The following is a 26,047-nucleotide window of genomic DNA, read 5'->3' as shown; positions in this document are numbered from 1 at the left end:
AAAATAAAACAACAACAACAAGGCATGGTGATAACATTATACATAATACATGTGCTTCACGTTAGTAGATGGACCGAAAAAACATGAGCAAAGAAGCTTTATACTGTACAACCGTCTTATATCTGTAGGCCTATATATAAATATACATGTAAATGGTCATCATCATTATCACCATCATCATCATCATCATCATCATCACCATCATCATCATCGTCGTCGTCGTCGTCATCATGATCATAATCTTCATAGTATTAATATCATTACATTAGCAACATCAACAGCATCGTCTTCGTCATAATCATCACCATTGTCCTCATCACCAACATCATCATCGTCGTCGTCGTCTTCATCAGCATCAGCAGCATCATACCACGCCCAGAACCATATTCACCACAAGCACTTTGCTTACATATCTGAAGATTTTGAAATAAATGGTGTCAATTAATAAAGATTGAATGTGTATTTTAGTCAGGTATAATAAATACTATCATTATAATGATAGTATTAATTATACACACAAAAAAAACCCACAATGAAATTTAATTGATATGAGAGCAGTGGCATACACAGTAAAAACGCTATTTAATTTTTTTATACAACGCTGTTTACTATATGAACCTTACAGTAACTGTTTAAACAGTTTAAACAAGTGTTTAAAATCTTAAACAACAAAGTTTAAGTTTTAATAATATCTAATCTTCAATGAATCAAACATGATTGTTTAAGCTGTTAAACAACTACTGTAAGATTTATATAGTAAACAACGTTGTATAAAATCTTAAACAGCGTTTTTACTGTGTACATGTACAACAGGTTGGGAGGGGCAAATATTTTCGGAAAATCTTTTTTTTAAAGGGGGGGGGACTTTGTCCCCTAAAGGAAAGAAAACGTATTGCAATCAAAATTGTAAGCTGGAATTTATTTGCAATGTGGCTTTGCAACGAGATATGGCGTATTATACTATTTAAAAAAATATGTATTTTTGAACTTCCCTATTTCTTGGTCGATCAGACTTTCGCTCTAAATGAAATTTGCATTATGTGGTGAATAATTCACATCAAAGTGATCGGTTAACATTGGTTTGACTTTAAAAAATTCTGAGCTAGGAGGTCACACCTGTCACCTGTGGCTGTGATATGTTACAAAAATGAATTCTAGAAAAAAAATGCGTTCGAACATAATTATTTAGTGCTTCAAAAATTGAAATATAAAGTGATCGGAAATACTATCTTAATTTCATCCCATGCACTTTTATGTACTATTTAGGCGTCTATAAGACGCCTATTGACAAAATCAGGGTTTGCCTAGTAGTTTTAGCTTTTCATTCTCAATAATGGTTGTTTTCAGGGTTTATTAGTTGTAATACATGCACTTGTACACATGCTTCATCTTGATTTGAGATTTTTTTAAATCGGCTGCTCACAAAGTTAAAGAATACCTTTAACATAAATATTGTGATTGTACAAACGGAATATTTTTTCCTCGCAGATACACAATAGGCATGATAAGCTAATCTGTAGAGGTGGCTTCGAAATTAAACCAGGTCCTGGTTGATTGCTTGCTTACAAGCACTCCTGCTTTCTTAGCAATTAGGTAACAATTTCCAAACTACAACACAATTCCATGAATGTCGCCCTCTTACGATTATTGGGAGCAAGTCGGAGGTCCTCATCCACAGGGCACTTGGGGTAGAAATAATGAGATCTCATAAATCGAATAATTAACCGAGAAAAACGCTAAGAATTTCGAAAATCAAATTCTGATAATCAATAACGAAGGCATGAAACTTTATTCATGCTATTAGTGTTTGACAATATTTTGTGGAACAGTTACCGTCACAGATGTCTCTACTTTCAATCTTTTTATGTTATTTATAAATGGAATCATAGTTATTTCATAGTTTCATATATAATGTGATTGTGTATCCCCTTTCTTAGAAATAGGATAGGTTGCAGCAATACATCTTTCATGGAGATGGGCAAAAAACTGTTTAATTGTAGGCCTAAAAAGGTAAAATTTAAGATGTCATTACTTTGTTATTCCTTGTAGGATTTTGATGAAATTGTCAGTATTTAGTTTGTCCTATTTTATTTAGCTTATTCAAATCATAGTTTTCAGCCCAGAGTATCAATTTAAAATCCCCTTTAGTAGCGCAATTATGGCAAAAGCTCGCCATCCTCTATAATACCACAAGTACTTAAGTCACATCACGTAAGACACAATGCTAACATTACTTCAATATTGTTAAATTGACCATTGATAATTATGAACGATCTATTATTAAAGTATATGAAATCTGAATTTGTGGCACAAGTCAATGAAAACAATAAATAAATTCACAACGAAAATAATATTACACTATATGAGAACTGCATTACTTTGTGGCACAAGCCAAACATTAGTCACTAAACCCACACACTGGCGAAAATAATAATCCACAACGAAACTTGTAACCGATAACAACAGACCATCAAACACCGGACTATCAATGCAAGGAGGGGTAAATCAGCAAAATATTCAAATGAGACACAAGCAATTGCTACGATAACAGAGCTACACCTCCTTAAGCACCTTGGATGTTTCTTGTTAAGCAAAGTAACAAATTTCATGAAAATATAAGAATGAATCTCGTCAATTATTGATACCAAAAGAGAATATAGATTTAAATGCGTACGTAAAAACAATGAATAAAGTAAAGAAGTTACATAGTATATAAATATTAAAGTGCACAGATACATAATTAAAGATAATTCTTAATAACACATTACATAAAATAAAGTAAGGATTTTTTCGGTCTACTTCAAAACTTATTACGCATCCACTTATATTTTGTAGAGGTCCAAATTGAAATTACGGGTATAAAAGTTACACGTTCGTCGAATTGGTGCACTATTCCTTTATCGCCCAACCCCAGGGATATTCGCCCACCTTCAGTGAATGCAGATCAATTTAACGTAAAACAAATTCATCACATTATTGAAATAAATTTCTTTTCCGCTGTGTGGGTTGGATGTTCGGACTGTTACCAAATAGCACGGGCATTCCTTGACAGGGACAGAACTGAATCGATTAACAGGCCCACTCGATGTCTCGCAATGATGATCTCGGACCCCTTCACACTGGATCTGGGTTGCTTTGCCACCTTGCGTTCTGCCAACGCTGAGCAGTGGACAGAGATCCGACGACTTTCTGTCGTAATAATGCCGTGGAACCACCGTTCCGGAGTGCGGTAGCGTTGGGACTTTAAATGAGTTGGCATGGTCACATTCTGTTCACTGAACCATGGACAGGTCTGATGGTATATTCTTATCGTAATGATATCTTGGATACCATTAACATGGGGTGCGGTACCGTAGGGAATGGAGACAGATCCGGGTTGCATTGCTCGATACCTGTTCACTGAACCATGGACAGATCCGACGATGTCCTGTCAGAATAAAGTCATGGAAACCACCATCGCGTAGTGCGGCAGCGTAGGGATGGTTTTGGGTTGCATTGCTACCTGTTAACTGAACCATGCATGGACTGAACCGACGATAGCGACTGTAGATGGACCTGGGTTGCATCAGCACCTTCTGTCACCAATGAACCATGGCCAGATGGAGGATATCACCATCATGGTGTGCGGCAGCGGAGGGACTCAAAGTAAATCTGTATTGCATTGCTCCCTGCTGTTCACTAAACCATGGACCGATCCGATGGTATTCTATCTGAATAATGTCACGGACACCAAGATCATGGAATGCGGCATCGTAAGGAATCTGGATGGATCCGAGAGTTTCATCCGTCGGTTTCTCATAATCGGTTTTCGCCCCCGACAAACTACCTTCATCGTAGTGGCCACTCCATGCATCATTTTCAAAGTACTTTGTCCACGGCATGACCCGGATTGTGTCCGACATCACTTCAATTACCCGTTTCAATCACCAGGTTGCCCACTTCGGTTTCTTACTCGGCTCCGGTGCCCAAAACTCTTAACCGATCCGTTTGCCTACATTGATGCTATCAATGGTGTTATCGATTCGGTTTCGATTTCTTCGGTTTTCTTCGTTAGTTACCACCCCTTCGGTTACTTAATTGACTCAGATGACCATCACCTTCTTAAATCCGTTTGCCTACTGGATTTTGCTTAGTATATTTATCGGTTCACTTATATCGGTATTGATTACATCGCATTTTTTCACCGGTTTTCCTTCCGTCAGTATTTCCCGGTTATACAGAGTTAATGATAACGATTTTGATTTTACCGGTTCAGCTACGTCGGTTTTTATTACATGGATTTCCTTTTGCGTTATTCGGTTTCATTTTCGGCTCTACAATAACATTTATACATTCTTCTTACTCTGGTCTTAGTTGCCATCTATCTAAGCAATATAAATATTGGTTTTCATTATGTTTAATTATGTAGGTTTGGATTTCGTCGGTTCGCCTAACCGGTTCTAATCCTTCGGTTAGCTTCCTGGCTCTACAGTTACTTCTATAGCTATGGTTAATGATCACCTTTCGAGTAACTGCTGACTGTAGCAATCAAATAATTGCCATAAGATAAAGGTGAAAAGGTACATTACCACTTCATTGTGGAATGATAACAGAAAAAAGACATAATTTTCATGCAGAAAAGAAACCATTTATCTGTTTCTATTCACTGCAAAAAACCCCAACAAATCTTGATTTGTTTCTATATTGTTAATATAATCTTACGTAAACTGAAGTGATACATGCAAAATTTCCTATGAAATATTATGTGAAGTTGGCATCTTTAAAGAGTAAGAACAAGAATAAAATGCAATTTGTCAAAGAAATTACAAGGCAGTAGTAACTAATCAATGGTTCAATCGGTGATTTACGGTTTAGAAAATCCTTAACATAAAAAACAGCTCCTATTATATATTCTTCAAAGGCATCGTTGCGCATAGGCTATAATATGTATTTATGAAAATAATATATTTTCTTTCAATATTCAAAGGCAATAATCCGTTAGTGAAGCATTGATACGAGCAAAACATATAAAATAGATCGAACTTTTCTACAGTATTTACTCTTCATAGTCATCTGTACGTTTTGCAAATTATTGCAAGGTAAGCACTGTTCAGCAAAAAGCACCGCGAATTATGACGTGGTTCCACGTGACAAACTAATTCCAAGCAGTGTGACAGCTTTCAACACGTACTACAACGCCCGATATTTTTTTTTCGTCTTCAAAACAAGGCAAAATGTAATCTTATTCCAAACGAAAGAAGTCAATTTTCTCCGCTTCTATACGGCATCACGTGATCATAGCGTCATCGCCACAGATCGGACTCCCTCTGCAGTTCGGATTGTCGGACTTCGGACTGGTTCGAGAACCGCTGCGGTTTCCTCCTTCCCGGCGGTCCTTGTATCCGCTTGTATATTTTCAACTGCGGCGGTTCAACAACAATCTAAAGAATTATAAGAAAAGGAAGTAAGAAGATAAATTTGTAAATAAGCCTACACCTAAATAATAATATGGCCTATTTAAACGTTTTGAATATAGCCAATAATTCACTGTAAAAACTGCGGTGTTAAAACTGACACCAATTGGTGTTAATAAGGACCACACCCTGAGGTGTTAAAATTACACCCTAGAGATTGAACATAACACAAGAGAGTGTAAATGTAACAACAAAAGTTGTTGTAATAACACCTATAGGTGTAAAACTAACACCACCAATTTAACACCGGTGTGAAATAACTGGTGTGGTCCTCTATGTACACCGGTTAACACTACAATTTTGATGTGTTCTTAAGCAAACCTGATTAAATGCATCGCTTACATTTTGATTCTCATCGCCAAGGAATTCATTTCCATTGAATAGTCTGATTGATTATTAATCTATTTTTTGTGAAATTATTATACAGGCCTACATTTAATGACTGATTAACTCATGTATTCATTGATCCGTATACAATGTCATAGTCATTTATCAATCTATCTATACACAGCAAAACTGTGGTGTTAACCGGTGTACAAAGAGGACCACCTCAGTTATTTTACACCGGTGTTAAATTGGTGGTGTTAGTTTTACACCTATAGGTGTTATTACAACACCTTTTGTTGTTACATTTACACTCTTTGGTGTTATGTTTAATCTCTAGGGTGTAATTTTAACACGTACCTCAGGGTGTGGTCCTCTATTAACACCAATTGGTGTCAGTTTTTACACCGCAGTTTTTACAGTGTAATTTCTCCATTCAGCCATCTCATCATTCATTTTATCCATCCATATATCAGGGGATGGATCCTGGATATTCCGAAGGGGGGGAGGCAAATTTTAACAAGCAAAAAAGAAGTTTTCACCAAAAACTTAAGGTAATTTTCTTTTTTGTTTCAAGAAAATTTGATGAGCAAAAAAAAAGGGGAAAAAAAGGTTCACACTTGTGTATGACTGACTGACACATCCCCATCCAAAAATATATGCTGAAACTTTCAAAGGGGAGGGGGCGCACTTGTGTAAGAACGGCATATTCACATTAAAAATATTGACTATGGCTCTCAAAGGGGGGGGGGGGGTACGGGCCAGATGTGCCCAGTCTCCGTTTCTGCTTTTCAATTTATATAGTTTCAAGCTTCAAAATTTAATGATCAAAATCCACACATATTGGATCATTTTCAATTTTACAAAACAAACACTAATGTGGACAATTACAGCAAAACACAAAGTAGCAAATCCAACATATAAATAAATATACATACGAAATGCAGAGAGAAAGATAGATAAAAAAAATAGTGGGATCCTTAAGATAATAGTTAAGAAACAATAAAAATACTAAGGTCACATTCTTGAAATATTATGGTTAACAACTTTTACGTTGAACCCTAAGACATATTCGATACTTTCATTTATTTATAGTGAACATTTTCCCACACACGAGAAGTTATTTGAATAACCCGTGAAAAAAGGAAAACGGAGATGTATACTTGTCATGTGGGTAGAAGGAAAATCATTTTATTTCATCAGTTTTGTTCCATTTAATCCTATAAGAGTTTTTAGCAGCTTTGGGGGCAATTCCCGACGTGTATCGTAAAGTCCCTACTTTTACTCAACAAAACCAGGGAAAACTTACGTCATCAAATGAGATTTCCGGTGTGGTATCCGGCGATGTAGTATCCGGTGATGATGGCGGATTGCTGGATCCGCTAGGACTCGGGTTGTTTCTTTTCTTCGGTTTCGGCGCAATAGGAGGAGGGGTCGCCCTGGTATTGGTAGATGGGTGAAGAAAAGATATATCAATTCGAATTAGAACGTGATATTCATGTTGAGTTGTATTGTGAAATACGATTTAAACAGGTATCATGATATTTTGTTCTTGTATATATGAACATATACATTCTGATAAAGGAGTAAATGAATAGATGGATAAATAGTTTCATTGCAAAAATAGATAAATAACCGAATAAATAAAATTGACTGAATGAATGAATAAAGAATGAATGAATGAATGAATAAACAAATGAATAAATAGAAACAAAATGCCCAAAACAACAAACAAATGAAAATACTATATTACATAGTAAATGAATAAATAAATAGATAATTAAACGTGTCTCTAATAGTGGATAGTCATTTCATCTGCCCAATTCAAACATTTACACATAGGTGCCAAGGAATGTTATTGTGTGGGGGGGGGGGGGGTACAGTGCCAACATCTGCCAAGCACACACATGTACATCAATGTCATGCTCGTCATCCATTAAACATGATCAAAATGACATTGGGACACTCACGCACGACAGAGGGCGCAGGTGCAAACAATAATTATCCCCACGGACGTGTGAAAAAAAAGTGTCTTCAGGTTTTCCGTCCAATAATAGGAGGACTAAATGGTTGTGAGTTTGTGACTATGAACGGAAAATGTTATACATTTCATGGTTCATGATTAACGAATAGAAAAAAAATTTAAGATGAGAATTACGACATCGATATGATGAGGATGACGATGACCGTCGTGACCGTGATGAAGGCGATAGTGATGATTCTGAGAATAGTGGTGATGGGGACGATGACGATGGCGATCACGACAGCGATGATGATAGAGATGATTGTGATTTTTGTTTTTATAATGATGGAAATGATTAAAAAAATTGTGATGACAAAAATGTTGCTTAGTGTGGTAAAAGTGGTGATGGTGGGAATGATGGTGATGATGATGGTGATGATGATGATTATGATGATGGGGATGATGATGATGGTGATAATGATGGTGATGATGATGATGGTGTTGATGGTGATGATAATGATAGTGATGATGATGGTGATGATGATGATGGTGATGATGATGATGGTGATGATGATGATGGTGATGATGATGGTGATAATGGTGATGATGATGATGATGATGGTGATGATGATGGTGATGATGATAATGATAATGATGACGATGATGATAATGGTGATGTTGATGATGATGATGGTGATGACGGTGATGATGATGATGGTGGTGATGATGATGATGAAGATGATGATGGTGATGATGATGGTTATGATGATGGTGATGATGGCGGGGGGACATTGTAGGAGGAGATATGAGGGTGATGATGATGCACAATGATGATGACTATGATGATGATGAAAAATGATAATGATCATCTTGATGATAATTTTTGTGATCATGATTGCGTCGTGACAGTAAGGGGAATATAAAGCTAAAACAGATGGGAGAGATTATGAAATCATGAGCAAAAGGAAGAAGAGATGATAAGGAAACAACTTACTTTTGTTTTGGCTTATGTCTATCCCTTGATTTCCCAGCCGATCTTCTTTCCTGCCTCGCTTTGTTCAGTCGTGACGTCACACCGTCCTCGCTCGATGACCAATCGCTGTCCTCGCTTTCATGGTCGTGACCAACTGACCAACAGAATAAACCAAACAGACACAGATCTTATTAATAATGATTAGAGCTAATAATTCATGGCAAAAATAAAGTCATAAAACATAAAATGTTTTTAAGTGACACACAAAACATTTGATAATTGTCGAAATCATACATTTGCACTTACATGCGTTCAGGATATTATATCAAGCAAAACCAAAATGATAAGAATAAATAAAGAAAAATAGATTTCATTCAAAATGATGACATTCTGATTCCTGTACATGCGAAAACTAAAGGAGGCATGGATAAGGTGCAGAATGTAACAACAATGATATATTTCATGTTGTCATCCTAATCAAGATGAACCTTCATTGTCATCATCATACTCCTCCTCCTCGTCATCTTTATGCTTATCATCATCATTTTCACCACCACCACCACTCACGATCATGATTATGATGATGATGATCATCATCATTATCATCATCATCATCACCAATCATCATTATGATAATCATCGTCGTCGTCATCATCATCATCATCATCATCGTCATTTTCATCATCATCACCACCACCACTCATGATCATGATCACCATCATCATCATCAGTCATCATCATCATCATCACCATCATAATCATCGCAATCATCATCATCATCATCATCTTCATCATCATCATCATCATAAAAATGTCATTTCATGGACTTTGTATTGTTGATTTTTTTTTTCGCATAAGGCGACAAGGTATTAAACTTCTAAACATTTGTACAACTCATTTCTTTTCAGATCGAAATTCACTCACAGTTTCTCTATTATCATTACAGTAAAACAAATTTTATGTCAGGGTAGATTTCTCTTAAAAGAAATGCAAATAGTTCATACATGGAAAAATGCTATGAACGGCTGTCGCGATTGCTGTCAATAATAGGTTTCGTTGCCATGGTAACTTGGATTTTTCTCCGGTAAATAACAAGATGTGATGTATGAATTTATGATACGTGACAGAGCCAGTTTGTTTGTAGGCCTGCGAATATACGAACATTGTTCACATATGTATATTGATGTTGGTATACCAAATTGAAATTGTCTTTTAATTTCAAATACATGACCATTCTGAGCTGCATTTCGAAAAGCAATTGCTTGAAATAATACTGCATTTAATAGAATAATTTAAAGTTAAAATCTGAATACATGTAGAATAAAACAGAGCTACATATACCTGCATTTAATCGTTTGCCTAATCTTTACATTTTACGAGCCCTTTATGTAGACCTTATTATTCATATCATTGCTCCCAGGTATTAACGATATGCAATAAATTTGACTTCATGAAAAAAATTACAATTTGAATACATTCAAATCGATAAAGAGTCAATTTCCCCAAATGAATGCAAGCAATTAACCCATAGTGAATAAATAAAAACCCGAACTCTGAATACCCTTAAGTTAAAAGTTACACAACCCTACATAATAATGCTGCAACGCTTGGAGCGATCTTTCTTTTGCTGAAACGTTGGACCCGAACACTCTTTTTGGCACTTTTACCATTTAGATAAAAATTAGACACACAGATTTGTACACTTTAGATGTGCAATTCGACAACTTTTATGTGCAAAGAGGACTCAAAAGGTGCAGCATTTTTGCCCCTTTTCACTTTTGGCGCAATCTTGCTACCAAAATACAGCCCTGATGATGATGATGATGATGATGATGATGATGATGATGATGATGATGATAATAATGATGATGATGTTGATGATGATGGTGATGATGATAATGATGATGATGTTGATGATGATGGTGATGATGATTATGATAATGATGATGATGATAATGATGGTGACGATGATGATGGTGATGATGATGATGATAATAATGATGATGATGATGGTGATGATGATGGTGATGATGGTGATGATGATGGTGAGGATGATGACGATGATGATAATGATGGTGACGATGATGATGATGATGACGATGATGATGACGACGATGATGAGGATGGAAATGGTGATTATGACGGTGTCAAGATGAGGAAGATAAAGAAGGTGCAGTCATGATGATGATGATGGAAATGGTGAATATGATTGTGGTCAAGATGATTATGGATGAAGATGGCGATGATGATGTTGATGAAAGAGAAGATGATGAATATGATTAATGATGATAACTAAAATAATGTAGACCCATTTAACATGTTTAAAGCGCAAACTTGAACCCCATCCCAACCTCCTTAGAGTGGAGAGTGTAATCACGGTTTTAAATTATCAGAAAATATATCATTCTTATTAATTCAAGAAGAGAATCTTCCCTACTTAATATGTTTACGGTTTCTCAATATTCTTTCCAATCAAATTGAGCTAACCCTCTAATCCCATAGCATGCAATACGCGGGTTTTTTTCGATAGAGGATTCGCTTCCAGGCACTTTAATCTCAAAAGAGGTGTGAATTAATCTATTGTGTAAATGACCTTATTAAATTTATTTTGTGATTATTCACCTCGCCAGTTACGAAAAAAACACAAAACACGATATTAATGCGTCAAATTCGGGCCTATAAATGACCCATTATCATAATGACTGAAATTAAGTGTATTAAAGAGAGAGGGAGACAGACAGAAAGAGAGGGAACTAGAGAAGAAAAGAGAGGGGATAGAGAAAGGAGTAGAGACGGGGAGGGGAGAGAGAGAAAGAAGGGAGAGAGAAAAAAGTTGGTAGAGAAAGCTGAAATAGAGGAAGAAAAAGAAGACGACGAAGAAGAAGACGAAGAAGAAAAAGAAGAAGAAAGGAAGAAGTAAAAGAAGAAGAAGTAGAAAAAGAAGAAGAGGAAGAAGAAGAAAAGGAGAAAGAGAGAGGGAGGGGATGGAGTAAAGAGGGGAAGAGAAATGGGGATGGATAGAAATAGCAGAAGGCGTATTATACTATCATTCATCGCACAAAATCGAAAGCACATGCACGAAGTCGTATAATGAAATATGGAAAATCATAGATGTTATCTCTACTGCATAGGATTTTCGCTCGAATCACGGTGAAGATCCCCACATGTGTATTGATTTTTCAAGAGCATGTCGTTGCTAAGTGACGAGAGGGAAAACCACTGGCGACACCTTCTCTATACCGAAAATAAAAATGGGAGGGGTGAATGGTACGGTACGGGAGGTGCACGAGCAAGGGGGGGGGGGGGGGTGGGGGAGTTGTTGGTGGAGGAGGGATTGGAGAAACTGAACACAAAACCTCTAATAATCAAAAAGAGAAAAGACTATACCTTTAAATTTGGGATGGGCTAAAACATTTTTATATTAGTTTCAGATGACGAAAGATGTGAATAATGAAATAATCAAAATACCATTATCATAACATTATCAAAACAAATACTTCTACATAATGATAATTCTTGTAATACTTCTACTACTACTACTACTACTACTTACTACTACTACTACTACTACTACTACTACTACTACTACTACTACTACTACTACTACTACTACTACTACTACTACTACTAGGATGGAGGGTCGGGTGTCCGGTCACTTTATATTTTGAAGCCTTCTTTTTTGTCTTTGGATTACACTAAAAATACGAATTCAATAGTTGTAATCATCTTCTATTTTGTTCTCTGTAATATTTCCTAATATTTTGTACTAAACAATTATGAAACTTCGCTTGTAAATTTTTCAAAATGACTTTCTAATATTGATCGTCCGGACACACAACTGGGTATACCACTACTACTACTACTACTACTACTACTACTACTACTACTACTACTACTACTACTACTACTACTACTATTACTACTACTACTGCTACTACCACTACTACTTCTACTACTATCTATATTTTTATTAACACTACCACATCTAAAGACTGATACTACCATTGCCGTTGCTGCTACTGCTACTACCATCACCATACTACTATTTCCACTATCACTGTCTTGAAACAATTCTGTACCCCTTTTCTACATCAACGAATACTACCTCTATCCCAAACATCATTAAACGTGCTCTTGATGAAGGAATTCAAGTCATTGATACCACTGTTCCTCCACATCACAGCGTGACGAAGAGCAACTCAACCTCACAACATTCTCTCATCGTAAGCATTACTCATCGCTCAGCAATCTTATGTTAAGCACATTGTTAAAGATAAGGTTTAATTTATAGCAACAGGAAAATGGACATGAAACTGATTTAAAACCAATCTCAAATTTATGTAATCTGAATCCCATGAACTGATTTATGCCAGAGGTTATTTTACATTATCTTCGACAGACATGGCTGATTATAAATATTCACTCATTAATTGTTAAAGGTAAATACTAGTTTTGGTAACGATATCAAAATGAGTTCGTACAGAATCCAATGAAATGACCACCAAAGTGTCTGTTTGTATGAATAAGACGTATGTGCCCAAGGATTATGGAAGAACTTGTGTAATTTCTGAGAAATCAGCAAATAAGCACAGGATTCGGGTAGAGCGTCGGGCCCGACATTCGAAGCAATAATTATACACTGTCCCACGTGCGCTTATCTGTGTTGGGGCTCTTTAGTCTGAACATTTTTCAGCGTAGATTTCAAGATTTCACAAAGTTCAGTTTATGTAACTGTACCAGATCTAGATCCTCGATGATATACTGACAATTAAGCCTTGTTTCATAGACTTTGTCATGAAATCAGTGTTTACTTCAACTACTGGAATTTCAATTTAATATCATCATTATCAGGAATAACATCATTGTTATTATTATTATAATTTCAATCGTTATCATTATTATCGTTATGGCAATAATAATAATATTAATAACAATAATAATAATGATAATAATGAAACGTTTTTGTGTAGCGCAAAATACATAAGCAAAGTTGCATGTCTCTAAGCGCTTTTTACAAAAGGAGTGGAGATGGAGGGGAGAGCACTGGGTTCTTACATTTATAGTTATTATTATTGTTATTATTGCTATAATGATAATTATAACAAATATTATTAGTAGTAGTAACATCATTATTATTATTATAATGATTATTATTGTTGATGATATTATTTAGATTAAACATTAAAATTGACCAGCGGTGGCATTTTTTTATTTGCAGTTATGCACAGCGTCTCTTTCGTAATATCACACGATTATCTCAAAGATTCTGAACATGATTTAATGTTAAAAGGTACCTGGTCTACGATGTATGAAAATATTAATTGCTTATGGAAAAAGACAGGCTTAAAAATGAACCGATTTTGAAGGCATACCTCAAAAGGAAGTGAGCTTTAAAACCATTCATTCATGCTCGATTTCACGCATGTTAGACTGATACCGGAGCATTACTCATTCTATATCATCACTTATACATGAATGGTAACATTATCTGTGACGACAGTCATCATTATGTGACGAGGCTGCCATGCTGTGCACACATTCATAGAATAGGGAACTCGTTTTCTTAATTCAATTCATTGGTATCAAGAATTGCCGATTGTAAACAACATAAATAATTCTCCATTATGAATATGTTGTCCTGAGCATGTGCAAAGAGTTGTAGCTGTTTTGCTCAAGCGCATAACGATATATATTTTTTTGCAAACAGAAGCCTAATATTTCTACATGTGAACCTCGAATATAGTAACCATCGTGAGCATGCATGATTGTTACTATAGATGGCAGAGATTACCATAATTATAAGTAATTTATGAATGTTTTATGTTTGCCAAGTCCGGTCGACCTGGCCGCTTATTATCGTTGCATAGCTACGAACTGTGTGAAGATCTTCGTTAGCGTGCGCGATGCGGTTACGTAATATCCCCACACGCAGTGCGTGCGTCTCTGAACGCCTCTTCTCATTCTTGTCAATGTTTTAAGATCTTCAGTAGATAGCGTGCGCGATGCGGTTACGTAATACCCCCACACGCATTGAGTGTGTTTGAAAGCCTTTTCGCATTCTTTTCAATATTTTGTTTAAAGGATACAATCACTAACACTTCATTCATTAACAGTCTCTGTCTCTCTCGCTCTCTCTCACACACATGCACTCACACAATACACACACACACATTATGTTTCCTTCTCCCTCTTCGACTCTCCACCCCCATCTATCTTTATTTTTCTCTCTTTCTTTCTGTCACTCACACTAGCTATCTCATTCCATATCTCTCACCCCCTCTTTCTCTGATTCTCTCTTCACTTATTTCCCATCAGATTTAATGTTCCCCTTAAATGGCTCCCAATGGCTCTAGTTCGCTCAATATCAACTACATGTATCTTCTTGCAGTTTCAAAGACTATGACAATTAGCGACACCAAGCTGTGAAAATATTTACTTTTGCGCTGCATTTTGTGCTCATTATCAAACAACATGAGCACATGAGAATTGATGAATTCTTAAAATGGCACATTGAAAGGGACTCCATTGTTATTGGGCGGAACGAATGGACCTTTGTTACTGTGATGTTATGGGGGGAGGGGGGTATCCGAGGCGGAATAATCTTGTGCAGAGAACTCATTCACATCTCAATTAATCAAGCATGTTGAAGGCCCATGCCTTAAAAAAGCACCTAAGCTGACAAAACTTGGGTGTTAAAACTTACACCAGTTGGTGTTCCTAGAGGTACACACAAGGTGTTTAAATTGCCACTACAGACTGAACATATTAAACACCAAAGAATGTTCAGTGTAACAGCCGAATGTGTTAATAAGTGTAATAACACGCTTTGGCGTTGAACACTGTGAATTTAAATCCGACGTAAAATGACTGGTTTAGTGCTCTCTGTACGCGTTTCCACCGGACATGATAACAACTTCTGAGGTATTTAAATCTGAATTTTTTAAAGATCATTCCGCATCCCAATTCAACCAAGTTGTTTTTCACTCTATGAAAGGAGTGACACTTCGATATTCTCACAAAAGAAGCTACGCAATCGGACCTCTAGGAAGAACAGCGCCATTATATTAATGGCTCTGAATCGAATGATTAATCCCCATCTTTTAAAGTATTCATATAGTTATTTTGGTGTTTGTACAATGTACTTCATTTTGATTTTATACAGTGGATAAATTAATGAATAAAATGATAATAGATAGTAATTCATTTTAATCTATTATAAATCCTGGACACCTATCTTAACTTACCCTTTGACCAAGGTTGCTGCGACGTATAGAAGACCCCTCTCACGTAGCTATACAGTTTCCTGGGCAGTGTGGCTAAGAACGACATCGTCCTCCGAATCATACCCTTCCTTCCCTTCGAAGATGACGTCGATGGCGGGTCGTTATTGTTCGAGTCAAGCTCATCGTCGATGTCGTCCTCCTCTTCAATGATCACGTCGTCTGATTCCAAACACCGCTTTGGTTTCGCCCTCGGGCTGTGCGACAGCTCCTGCTTTTCCTTGCGATGGTGATTGTTTTCGTTGTGCTGTGTCGGCTTGTGTCTGTCCTCGGCATCTCCGCCAGGGCTTCCACCGCTATCGTCTCCGCCTCTGCCCACTGCTTGGTAAGCCACATCAGACCTCGTCATCTTGCAGATGCTAACCTCCGTTTAGTACAATAGAAGATGTTGATGATGCTGTTGATGACGTAATACACTTCCACCTTTTCTTCTTTCCTTTCTCTCGCGATCCAAAAATAGATGCTGTCACTTCGCTGCCGCTCCACCGTCGCGCAAAAAGCAGCAGTGTATATAATTGTGCCTAACGACGTTTAATATGATATTTTGACTCAAATTGCGGACACGGTTGAGCCTTATTGGTTATACACACGATTCGTCCCTGTGTGTTAGAGGAATGTCTGTGTGTGACTCTCTCCGGGGTCGTACGTGAAAGCTTGCAGAGAGGGAGAGAGAGAGAAATATACAACACAAATAATGAACATACATGCAATAGTAATATTATGGATCGAGATATATATATTTTATCGAAATTGATCTGTCATTTCTACCAAGGATTTACGTGATGAAAGTCTAATGAATGAAAGAGGGCTTAGAAAATGGTTGCATTTTTTTAGTAAAGTACTGATGATAAAGAAATGATGAAAGAGAGAGAGAGGGAGAGAGATAGGGAGAGTATTCGTGTTCTTATTTTGTCTCTGTGTCGTATTTGTTATTTGTATTCAAGTATCCATTTCCCCTTACGTAAGTCATTTAATGATATTATAGGTAGATAAAAGGATAGACAATAAATAGATAGAATAGACAAGTAGATTGATAGACAAATAGATTGATCGATAGATAGAAAGGTAGATAGATAGAAAGATACAAAGATGAATAGATCAATAGACAGAAAGAAGGAAAGATAGATAGATAAATAGAATAGGTAGATATATAATATAGATAGATGGATTAATAGATAGATAGATAAAGGGAGGGAGAGAGAAACAGAGAGATGCATGTTTAAACAGTGTGGAAAACAATGTGAAATCCCCTTCACACTGTGAAATTTGAGCATTTCAACGGTGCGAATCACATATTCACATAGTCGACCATGTGAACACGCTGTGAACAGTCACACTGTCGAGGTGTCCACAGTGTGAAAATATCTCCACACTGTTGAATTTGAGCATTTTAACAGTGTGAATCACATATCTACATAAGCAGCCCATGTGAACACACTGTGAACAGTCACACTGTCGAGGTGTCCACAGTGTGAAAATATCTCCACACTGTTGAATTTGAGCATTTTAACAGTGTGAATCACATATTCACATAGTCGACCATGTGAACACGCTGTGAACAGTCACACTGTCGAGGTGTCCACAGTGTGAAAATATCTCCACACTGTTGAATTTGAGCATTTTAACAGTGTGAATCACATATCTACATAGGTAGCCCATGTGAACAATCTGTGAACAGTCACACTGTCGAGGTTTCCACAGTGAAAATATCTTCACAATGTTGAATCGTTTAAAACAGTGTGAATATTTTTACACAGTCCACTATGTGAACACACTGTAATCACACTGTGACACATTGCGTTCTTTCCAGCAGCGGTGTGTATTAAAATCAAGGGCAACACACAACTCAGCGTTTACTGACCCATGCATATTTCACACGAGTGACGGGTAAATGACCAAAAGCAAAAGCGAAAGTCGCCTCTCTATCTGCAGATCTGTTGCTTGATCGTTTTGCCATTTTTTGTTTTCCTTTGAGAAAAACCCAAAAGAATTGGGAAAGTATGACAAATGCAAAGTCCAAATAACCATTTATTCATGGGAATTAGTTAATATCAGCTTGACATTTTCACTATCGCATTTCACGATCGGGTTTTTCCTTATACGAAATGCAACCGTGACTCATTTAGACATAGGTTATTGTTACAAAGGTCATATAAACAGAAATCACTAACTTATATATTAGTTGTAATTGTATTTAATATTGTTCAGATGGATTTAAGAAAAACACCGAGAGAAAAAAATCAAATCTGTGCAGACACTCTTAAAGATTTATGTGTGACTAAAAATCATGTAATTCATATTATTTCCAGCATGCGGAGTTTAATGGCAACACATTTATATATGGAGTGAAAATGAGATGGTGTTTCCGTCTACTTTGCACGTTTTTGAAGCGCTTAATGATTTTCGGGCACGTGTGTTTTTTAGGGCTCCATTTTACAGCATATCGCAGACATACATGTGACAGTTAGAACCTTCCATCTGAGATTAAGGGAAGTAAATAACAAACGCCTTTAATTGTTTAATACTTTTAATTGGGTAAAAATGTAAATAGTGAGGCATTAACTGATGTGAAACAAATAAGGGTGTAAAGAAAAGTGAAGTATAAATAGTATATAGTCTATTCATGTAATATAAGTAGTTTTTCTACCGTGTATGATTATTATTGTTAGATTTTTTTTCACTGAGGGGGTGGTGTTGCTTGAATTATACATAGATTCACTCTCAGATTGTTTTAACCAACCTTACCGACTAACAGTTGGTTAAAACACAGTTATACTCAAAATTTCTTCATAATTATTTTAACCAACTTTGGAATTAAAAAATACATTTTTTTTAGAGCGTAGTTTATTTATCAGATAAATGGCTGTAACATAAAATGTGCATATTATATCGATTGGTTTGCCAATCTTATAATCAAGATCGTTTTAGTGTATGCCCACTTTATTTATCAGATAAATGGCTGTAAAATAAAATGTGCATATTATATCAATTGGTTTGCCAATCTTATAATCAAGATCGTTTTAGTCTATACATAAAACAGGATGACCCCATTGCCATTGCTGAAACTCTATATACCTTGGATTAATAATTAAACCAGTTTGCGTTTCAGACTAATAATTAAGTTACATATCAATTTCTAAATTACTTGGAATAGTCCAACCCTATATAATGCCCCCGCATTTGGATTTCGAAATTAAAACGGTGTCCATAATCCATTTGATGCGAAGAATAATCATGATAATTAATTGTTGAAGGAATTTCGTCATAATGTGGTCACTATCCAGTTGGACATGGTTTTGAAAGTGATTTTTTTTTTGCAATTTCCTAATTTCCTTTAGTTTGATTCTATTCATTCATTTCCATTTCCAACATAATGACATATACAAATTTATCAATGTTCATTATCAACAAAATATACATCTCCGTGCAAATCAATACGTTTTATAGGATCAAAGTAATTTTTTAAGAAATTGAGGGGGAAAATGAAGGAAAATGAGGGAAATGCAGAGGAGCAAAGCTTGTAGCTCTGCAAGTTTTACTCTTGCCAATGGCTTCTAACGCATGTTTTTTGTACGCTTTATGATAATTATTTTGATGAATGAAAGTTTAAAAAAAAAATCTTTTGTAAAGGTTTCTCCAAGACTTGTATGCCGAGCTATGCGAATATTATCGACTCAAATCACTTCAAAAGAGGCTTCTCTGTTCATCAAACCCATTTCAAACTAGAGGTGTTGTGGCTCAGTGGATAAGTCTCCGGACTTTGAACCACAAGGTTCGGGGCTCAAATCCCACCGCAGCGCTCATGTAGATAAACGCCTTTGGCAAGGCGTTTATCTACATTTGCCACTCTCTACCCAGGTGCAGTAAATGGGTACCCGGCAGGAAGGAATTCCTTGAATGCTCGAGCATCCGATCAGGACAGCCGTGCTAAGGCCGGGGTAATAGTATGTAGCGCTTAGAAACATTAAATGCTGCATATCATTATTATTTCCAAAATAAACGTCCGACCTATGCAGTTTGATCATATAAAGCATTCTTGAATTGATTTATTGTGTCAATGTTTTGGAAACAGTATCCCATCTTAAGTGTTATCATCATTCCTTAACAAGCCAGGACATGTGGAGAATACACTTAAGTATATTTGAACGATCATTTTGGAATATTGACAATGATCTTAACGGTTCCTGGTAACTGAGAAGCATTTGACGCATGTATTTGCTGAGCATATCCCAATTTGTTAATTGAATTGGCAGCTACTGTAGGCGATTACAAGTGTTGTTTACTGTATTAGAGGCGGAAATAGCCTCACTACAGGTAAATTTCATACTTCCTCATTTTCCTTTTTCTTAAAAAAAGAATTGCTAAAGATCATTATTTCTACAAGTATAAATGAATTTAGTTGTGAAGTACATGTACGTGACCTATTCTTCTGATTCCAACAATGATGATAAAAGCTTGATGTATAAAGCGCTTTTTGCAAACAGAATACAAATCCCAACTATCATTACCTCGGCTTTAGCTCGAGCTACCACTTCATCGGCAGCGCTCAGTGCATTAAAGGTATTAATTCCACCGATTGCCCATTAACCTCACCTGGGCTGAGCGTAGCACGTATATATCTATACATATACACTTAGGAGCGTATTGCATAATAGGAATGCTAAATTAGCAACACCAAGCCCTAAATACTCATCTTCAACCCATGTGACAATAATCTTGTCTAAACAGATAAAGGGAGAAGCGAAACGTTTAAAATTCATTTCAAATACCCTTAAAGGACAAGTCCACCCCAACAAAAACTTGATTTGAATAAAAAGAGAAAAATTCAACAAGCACAACACTGAAAATTTCATCAAAATCGGATGTAAAATAAGAAAGTTATGGCATTTTAAAGTTTCGCTTATTTTCAACAAAATAGTTATATGAACGAGCCAGTTACATCCAAATGAGAGAGTTGATGACATCACTCACTCACTATTTCTTTTGTATTTTATTATATGAAATATGAAATATTTTTATTTTCTCGTCATTGTCATGGAAAATGAAGTTTCATTCCTCCCTAAACACGTGGAATTCCATTATTTTAACATTTTGTGCTTCAGGCAAGGAGGTCCTAATTGTCAAATTCGTAAAAAATTGAAATATTGTATAATTCAAACAATAAAAAACAAAAGAAATAGTGAGTGAGTGACATCATCGACTCTCTCATTTGGATGTAACTGGCTCGTTCATATAACTATTTTGTTGACAATAAGCGAAACTTTGAAATGTCATAACTTTCTTATTTTACATCCGATTTTGATGAAGTTTTCAGCATTGTGCTTGTCTGATTTTTCTCTATTGATTCAAATCAACATTTTTCTGAGGTGGACTTGACCTTTAAGGAGGCTGTGTATAAAACGTAGGATTATATAAAACATAGAACACAGTGTAACGCAGTGTGATCACAGTGTGTTCACAGTGTGGACTATGTGGAAATATTATTCACACTGTTAAAATGATCAAATTCAACAGTGTGGAGATGTGTTCACACTGTGGACACCTCGACAGTATGACTGTTCACAGCATGTTCACATGGTCGACTATGTGAATATGTGATTCACACTGTGGGAATGCTCAAATCTAACAGTGTGAAGGTGATTTCACATTGCGTTCCACACTGTGAATATACCGTGTTCTTTCTAGTCGGTAGTGTTGTCCTTGGAAAGGAACGATACACTAATATTCATTTTTCCCCTGTGTTTCCTAATGGTGTGTTTTCCTTTGAGGAAGTCGCATTCTAAAAAAAAACACGTTAACTGATTCCTGTTCTTGAAAGACAATCATAATTGGAAATAATTTCGTGTCTGTGTAAATTGATTTATAGCGTCATTACGTGCTTTGTGTTTGTTCGAAGGAAATTGTTTACTTAAGACGGTGTTTATGGCCACTATAAATCATAAATGTGTACAGAGGTTGTTAAAATGGCTAATTTTGATTTGGAAAGGTGCTTTTACGGATGACACCCCACAAATTATATTCCACCATTGAAATCTACACACACCGATCCGCTTGGGATTCCCCTCTACCCGGATAGCGCCCTAGTCACAACAACATACCCGACTCCAAATCGACCGATGGTATGTCATTGGTAATAACGTAATAGCTTTGATCGGTCTGGAGTCGATTTCGTTTAGTTTGACTGAGCGTGACGTCGTTGTATGTAAATAATTTTAGTGTATTTTTTTTTTGTGCAAAGTTCCCACGTTTCTTTGAAATATCAAAGAGGATGTAAATTTTGTTCAAATCGCTCTGGCGATTTATGATCAGGTGACAAATTTGAAATGAATATTTGACGAATGGTCATACATTCATCTATCAAAGTGAAAAAAAAAGATTTCAGTAAAAATCTAGTGTTTACCACATCCTCTTTCATATTCAATGTTATTCGAATCTTGAAATTAGGCACCCAATAAAAAAAGTAATAGACATGAAATTGATCTTTGTTGGTTTCATGGTGAAATATGAGATGAAGTCATTATGCAGCTATGCGGACCTTTCTGAAGGCTTTTGTTCGAATAATCAAAATGGGAGCTGGCAGAGAGAAAGCGGAAGATACAGATGATAGGAAAACGATGAATACAGAATGTGAATGGTATAGATGATACATCTTTCTATGGAACAAAATTCCAAATTCCCTTAAAACATTATTGATACAGAAGACAAATTAAAAACAGTTCTTAAAAGTTAATTATTCCATGGACCTATATAGATCTATGGTTTTTCATAATGTACCTCAATTCAGAAAAATTAATTCAGTAGCTAATCTTTAAAAATAAATATATATATTCAGAAGCGCATAGAGACACTACGTGATGTTCGCTATACATAAATAGTGACTATTTGGTACACCACTTTGCCCCCAACCCCACCACAGAAAGGCTCCCATTATCCCATTTTACAAAAAAAAAACATTTATCAGTGAAAATGGTTAAAGTGAGTGCATTTTACCTCTCCTTTACACTTCTAAATTTTAAAAATGTTAATTTAGTTTATACACTTGAATATTATGGACGAATAAATAGCCTGATAAATCGGATAAGGAAATAATCGCCATATGACAAACAGGTGTTATATAACACATGAATATCATTGCTCAATTAACTATAAATAGTGATGATGTGATTTTACAGAAAAAAGTTTAGATGATTCAATAATGGACAATAATCATGTTATTTTCATGTCACTGCTAATAAATAACGATAGATTCTTATAGGTTCTTATCTTTTAAAAAAATGACGAAGCCCGAAAACTACAGTAGTCAAACAATTAGTAAGAATGATTCTACAAATTTGGAAGGGCTGCTAAAATGTTAATAAAAAAGGAACTTACCAGTAAACTTGGGTGGTGTAGTAATTATTTCCAACAAATAATCAAACACTTCTGCATTGTAAATCCTTATTAAGATATTCTATCACACTTCATACATTCTCGCACCGAAAGTGATAATTAGAACTTAAAGAGTCCGCGAAGCGTAAGTGTGACCCGCGGAAAGCAACGCGGTGAATATATACATCTATCATCGATCTGCTGCCACCCCGTAACTAATATGATGTCTCCATGACCGTGTAATATTTCTTTATAATGCCCCGTGCGAACATTGATATCTCTGACATTACATATATAATACAACATGATATTATCTGTCGTTTATTGACACAAACTTTGGCCGTGCAGCAAAGTGTTGTGCGGCGTGTTTTTCCGATGACGTATTTGTCATGCGCAACCGAATAGGCTGCTGGGGATTTCTTCACGTTTTTGTCCTCGATAACAATAAATGGAGAAATATTGTTTCAGAATATATTGGATTTTTCGTGTGTGTTGTTTCGTCGTTCGCTCGATGAACTGAAAGCGGAACTATATTTAGCCGTAGAGTCTGGCTATGAATGAATCTGAAAGACCAAGAAAGGAAGGCGAATCATAGCCGGACTCAAACATAGAGAGGAAAAGAAATAGAGTTAAAAGAGAGAAAATGGGCGCCGGGGGGGGGGGGGGGGCGAGACTGCCCCCCCATCTCACCCCCAGATATGAAAATGAAATTAATAATCAGCCGAGTAAATAACAACATATAACTATCTTTTTTTATGACACGGCCGAAATACGGTCCGCTGTTTTTTGCTGAATTTCTTTGTTTTTTTTTTTAATTGGAAACTTGCGAGTGAGCGAAGAATGCGAGCCAGGCATAATTTAATTCCGAATTAACATTATTATTTGCAACTGGCGTGCACATTTCAAGCAGCAGAGTCCCTTAATTCCAATCAACCCATCAGTGCAGGTGGGAGAAGGGTAGGGAGAGAGGGTGGGGTGGAGATACAGATGAAGAAAGAGAGAGAGAGTGCTTGAAAGAGGGGATGAAGGGATGAATTGGGTAATTGATAGAAAAGGAAATAAAACGGGGGAAATACAGGTTTAAGAAATATCCAGTTCGCATATAAATTTAGACTAAATTTAGATACAGAAAGAAATATGCATACAGAAGTGTACAATAAGATAATTATCATGATTATGGATAACCTGTCAGTTGAGTTCAGGGCTCCGTAACACAAAGATTAGCGATCAATCGCTAAATGAACTGACCAATCAATATCAATGTTACACGCGCATTAGGTTTAAAATACTGGCCAGCGACCAATAAGTGCGGTTCTTCCATATTTGCAATGCATCGCACACCTTTGTGTTACGGAGCCCAGGTGCTAATACATATTGGATTAGCACCTGCTTTTAACACCAATCCTAAATACCTGAACAGTTATGTTACAGGTGGTGCTCGAAATTAACACCATATCGTGCTCAACCTCGTGACGCGCCACCTGCTTCTCGGCATTTAAATTTCTATTACAGAGTAATTGGAAGGAACATGTAAAGGGGGGGGGGGGGTTAAGGGCTTATTTCCAATTCGTCCAATGCGATTTCGTCTAATCCACAACTCAGGTGAGGTAAATGGGTACCGGTAGGAAGTAATTCCTTAAAAAGCTGTGTGCGCTATGAACGCCTATAGCTTAGCCGGGTAATATAGGAGCGCCTTGAGCACCTAACAAGGTGGATATGTGCGCAATATAAATACCATATATCATGATTATTATTATAATTGCCAACTCGTAACTACTATTATTTGGTCTACCATTAGTTGGTCCACTGTCCACATGGTCTAATATTATCAATTCGTCCACTCACCATTTCGTCTAATAACCAGTTGGTCCAATAGCCATTTAATCCATACACTTGGTCTAATTGGATGAAGTGTTAATTGTGCAAAGTGAATGGAAATGAAATGGATATTAGACCAACTGGAGACGAAATGGTCATAGGCGAAGTGATGATTGGACCAAATGGTTGTTAAACGAAATGTTGATGGACGGAATGGCATTAGACCAAATGAAAGTATGTGGTGAGTGGCTGAGATGACAGTGGACGAATTGAGAGTGAGTGTGTGTGTGAGAGAGAGAGAGAGGGGGGGGTGAGAAGATGGGGAAAAGATAGATGGAGGGGGGGGGGTGAAGCGAGAAGAGAGGGGAGGAGACAATAACGATAAAGGAAGGAAATAGGAGAGAGAGAGAATACATAATAATTTTTTTTTTAAATGACTGGAATTCGAGGGCAAAAGAGCTTAATCATTAGTCATTATTACACACGACCTTATTCTACCACGTACGTACGTATATCATGTACAGTACGTACGGTACAGGCACAACTCTATCTCGTCTGTGTTAGAGAATATACGAACATAGAAATGAAAATAGATATCCACACGAGTGTCATATTTCAATAGGCAAATGGCATATACCCAAGATATTCAGAAACGAGATATACCTGCAAAATTCTCTATATTCAGTACACAGTGTTGGAGCTATGGGGGGGGGGGGCGACGTACCCCTATGAATTTTCATGCAGTAAAATATTTTTTAAGAGGATAAAAAGGGGGAAAGGTGAAAAAGAAGAGAGAGAGAGAGAGAGAGAAGTATTATAAAAGAACATCGGGCCAGATCATACATATTTTGTTCCATTTAGAAAAAAA

At 36.4% G+C, this 26,047-nt stretch overlaps 1 protein-coding gene across 3 annotated transcripts in view; it reads right to left on the bottom strand.

Annotated features, from left to right (window-relative positions):
- Positions 1-1,612: 1,612 nt before the first annotated feature.
- Positions 1,613-26,047, bottom strand: part of LOC121405811 — a 66,275-nt gene continuing 41,840 nt past the window's right edge. For all 3 annotated transcript variants that reach the window (XM_041596766.1, XM_041596767.1, XM_041596768.1), the window contains 3 exons: positions 8,735-8,867; positions 7,087-7,216; positions 1,613-5,420 (listed from right to left, as the gene is read on the bottom strand). In XM_041596766.1, coding sequence (XP_041452700.1) covers positions 5,283-5,420; positions 7,087-7,216; positions 8,735-8,867 — 401 coding nt within the window. In that variant the 3' untranslated portion in view covers positions 1,613-5,282. The remainder of the gene's footprint in view (positions 5,421-7,086; positions 7,217-8,734; positions 8,868-26,047) is intronic.

Source organism: Lytechinus variegatus, chromosome 19, assembly GCF_018143015.1.
Source record: "Lytechinus variegatus isolate NC3 chromosome 19, Lvar_3.0, whole genome shotgun sequence".
Taxonomy (NCBI): Eukaryota; Metazoa; Echinodermata; class Echinoidea; order Temnopleuroida; family Toxopneustidae; genus Lytechinus; species Lytechinus variegatus.
Note: the sequence above shows the minus strand (reverse complement) of the source record. Positions and strands in the feature narration are given on the sequence as shown.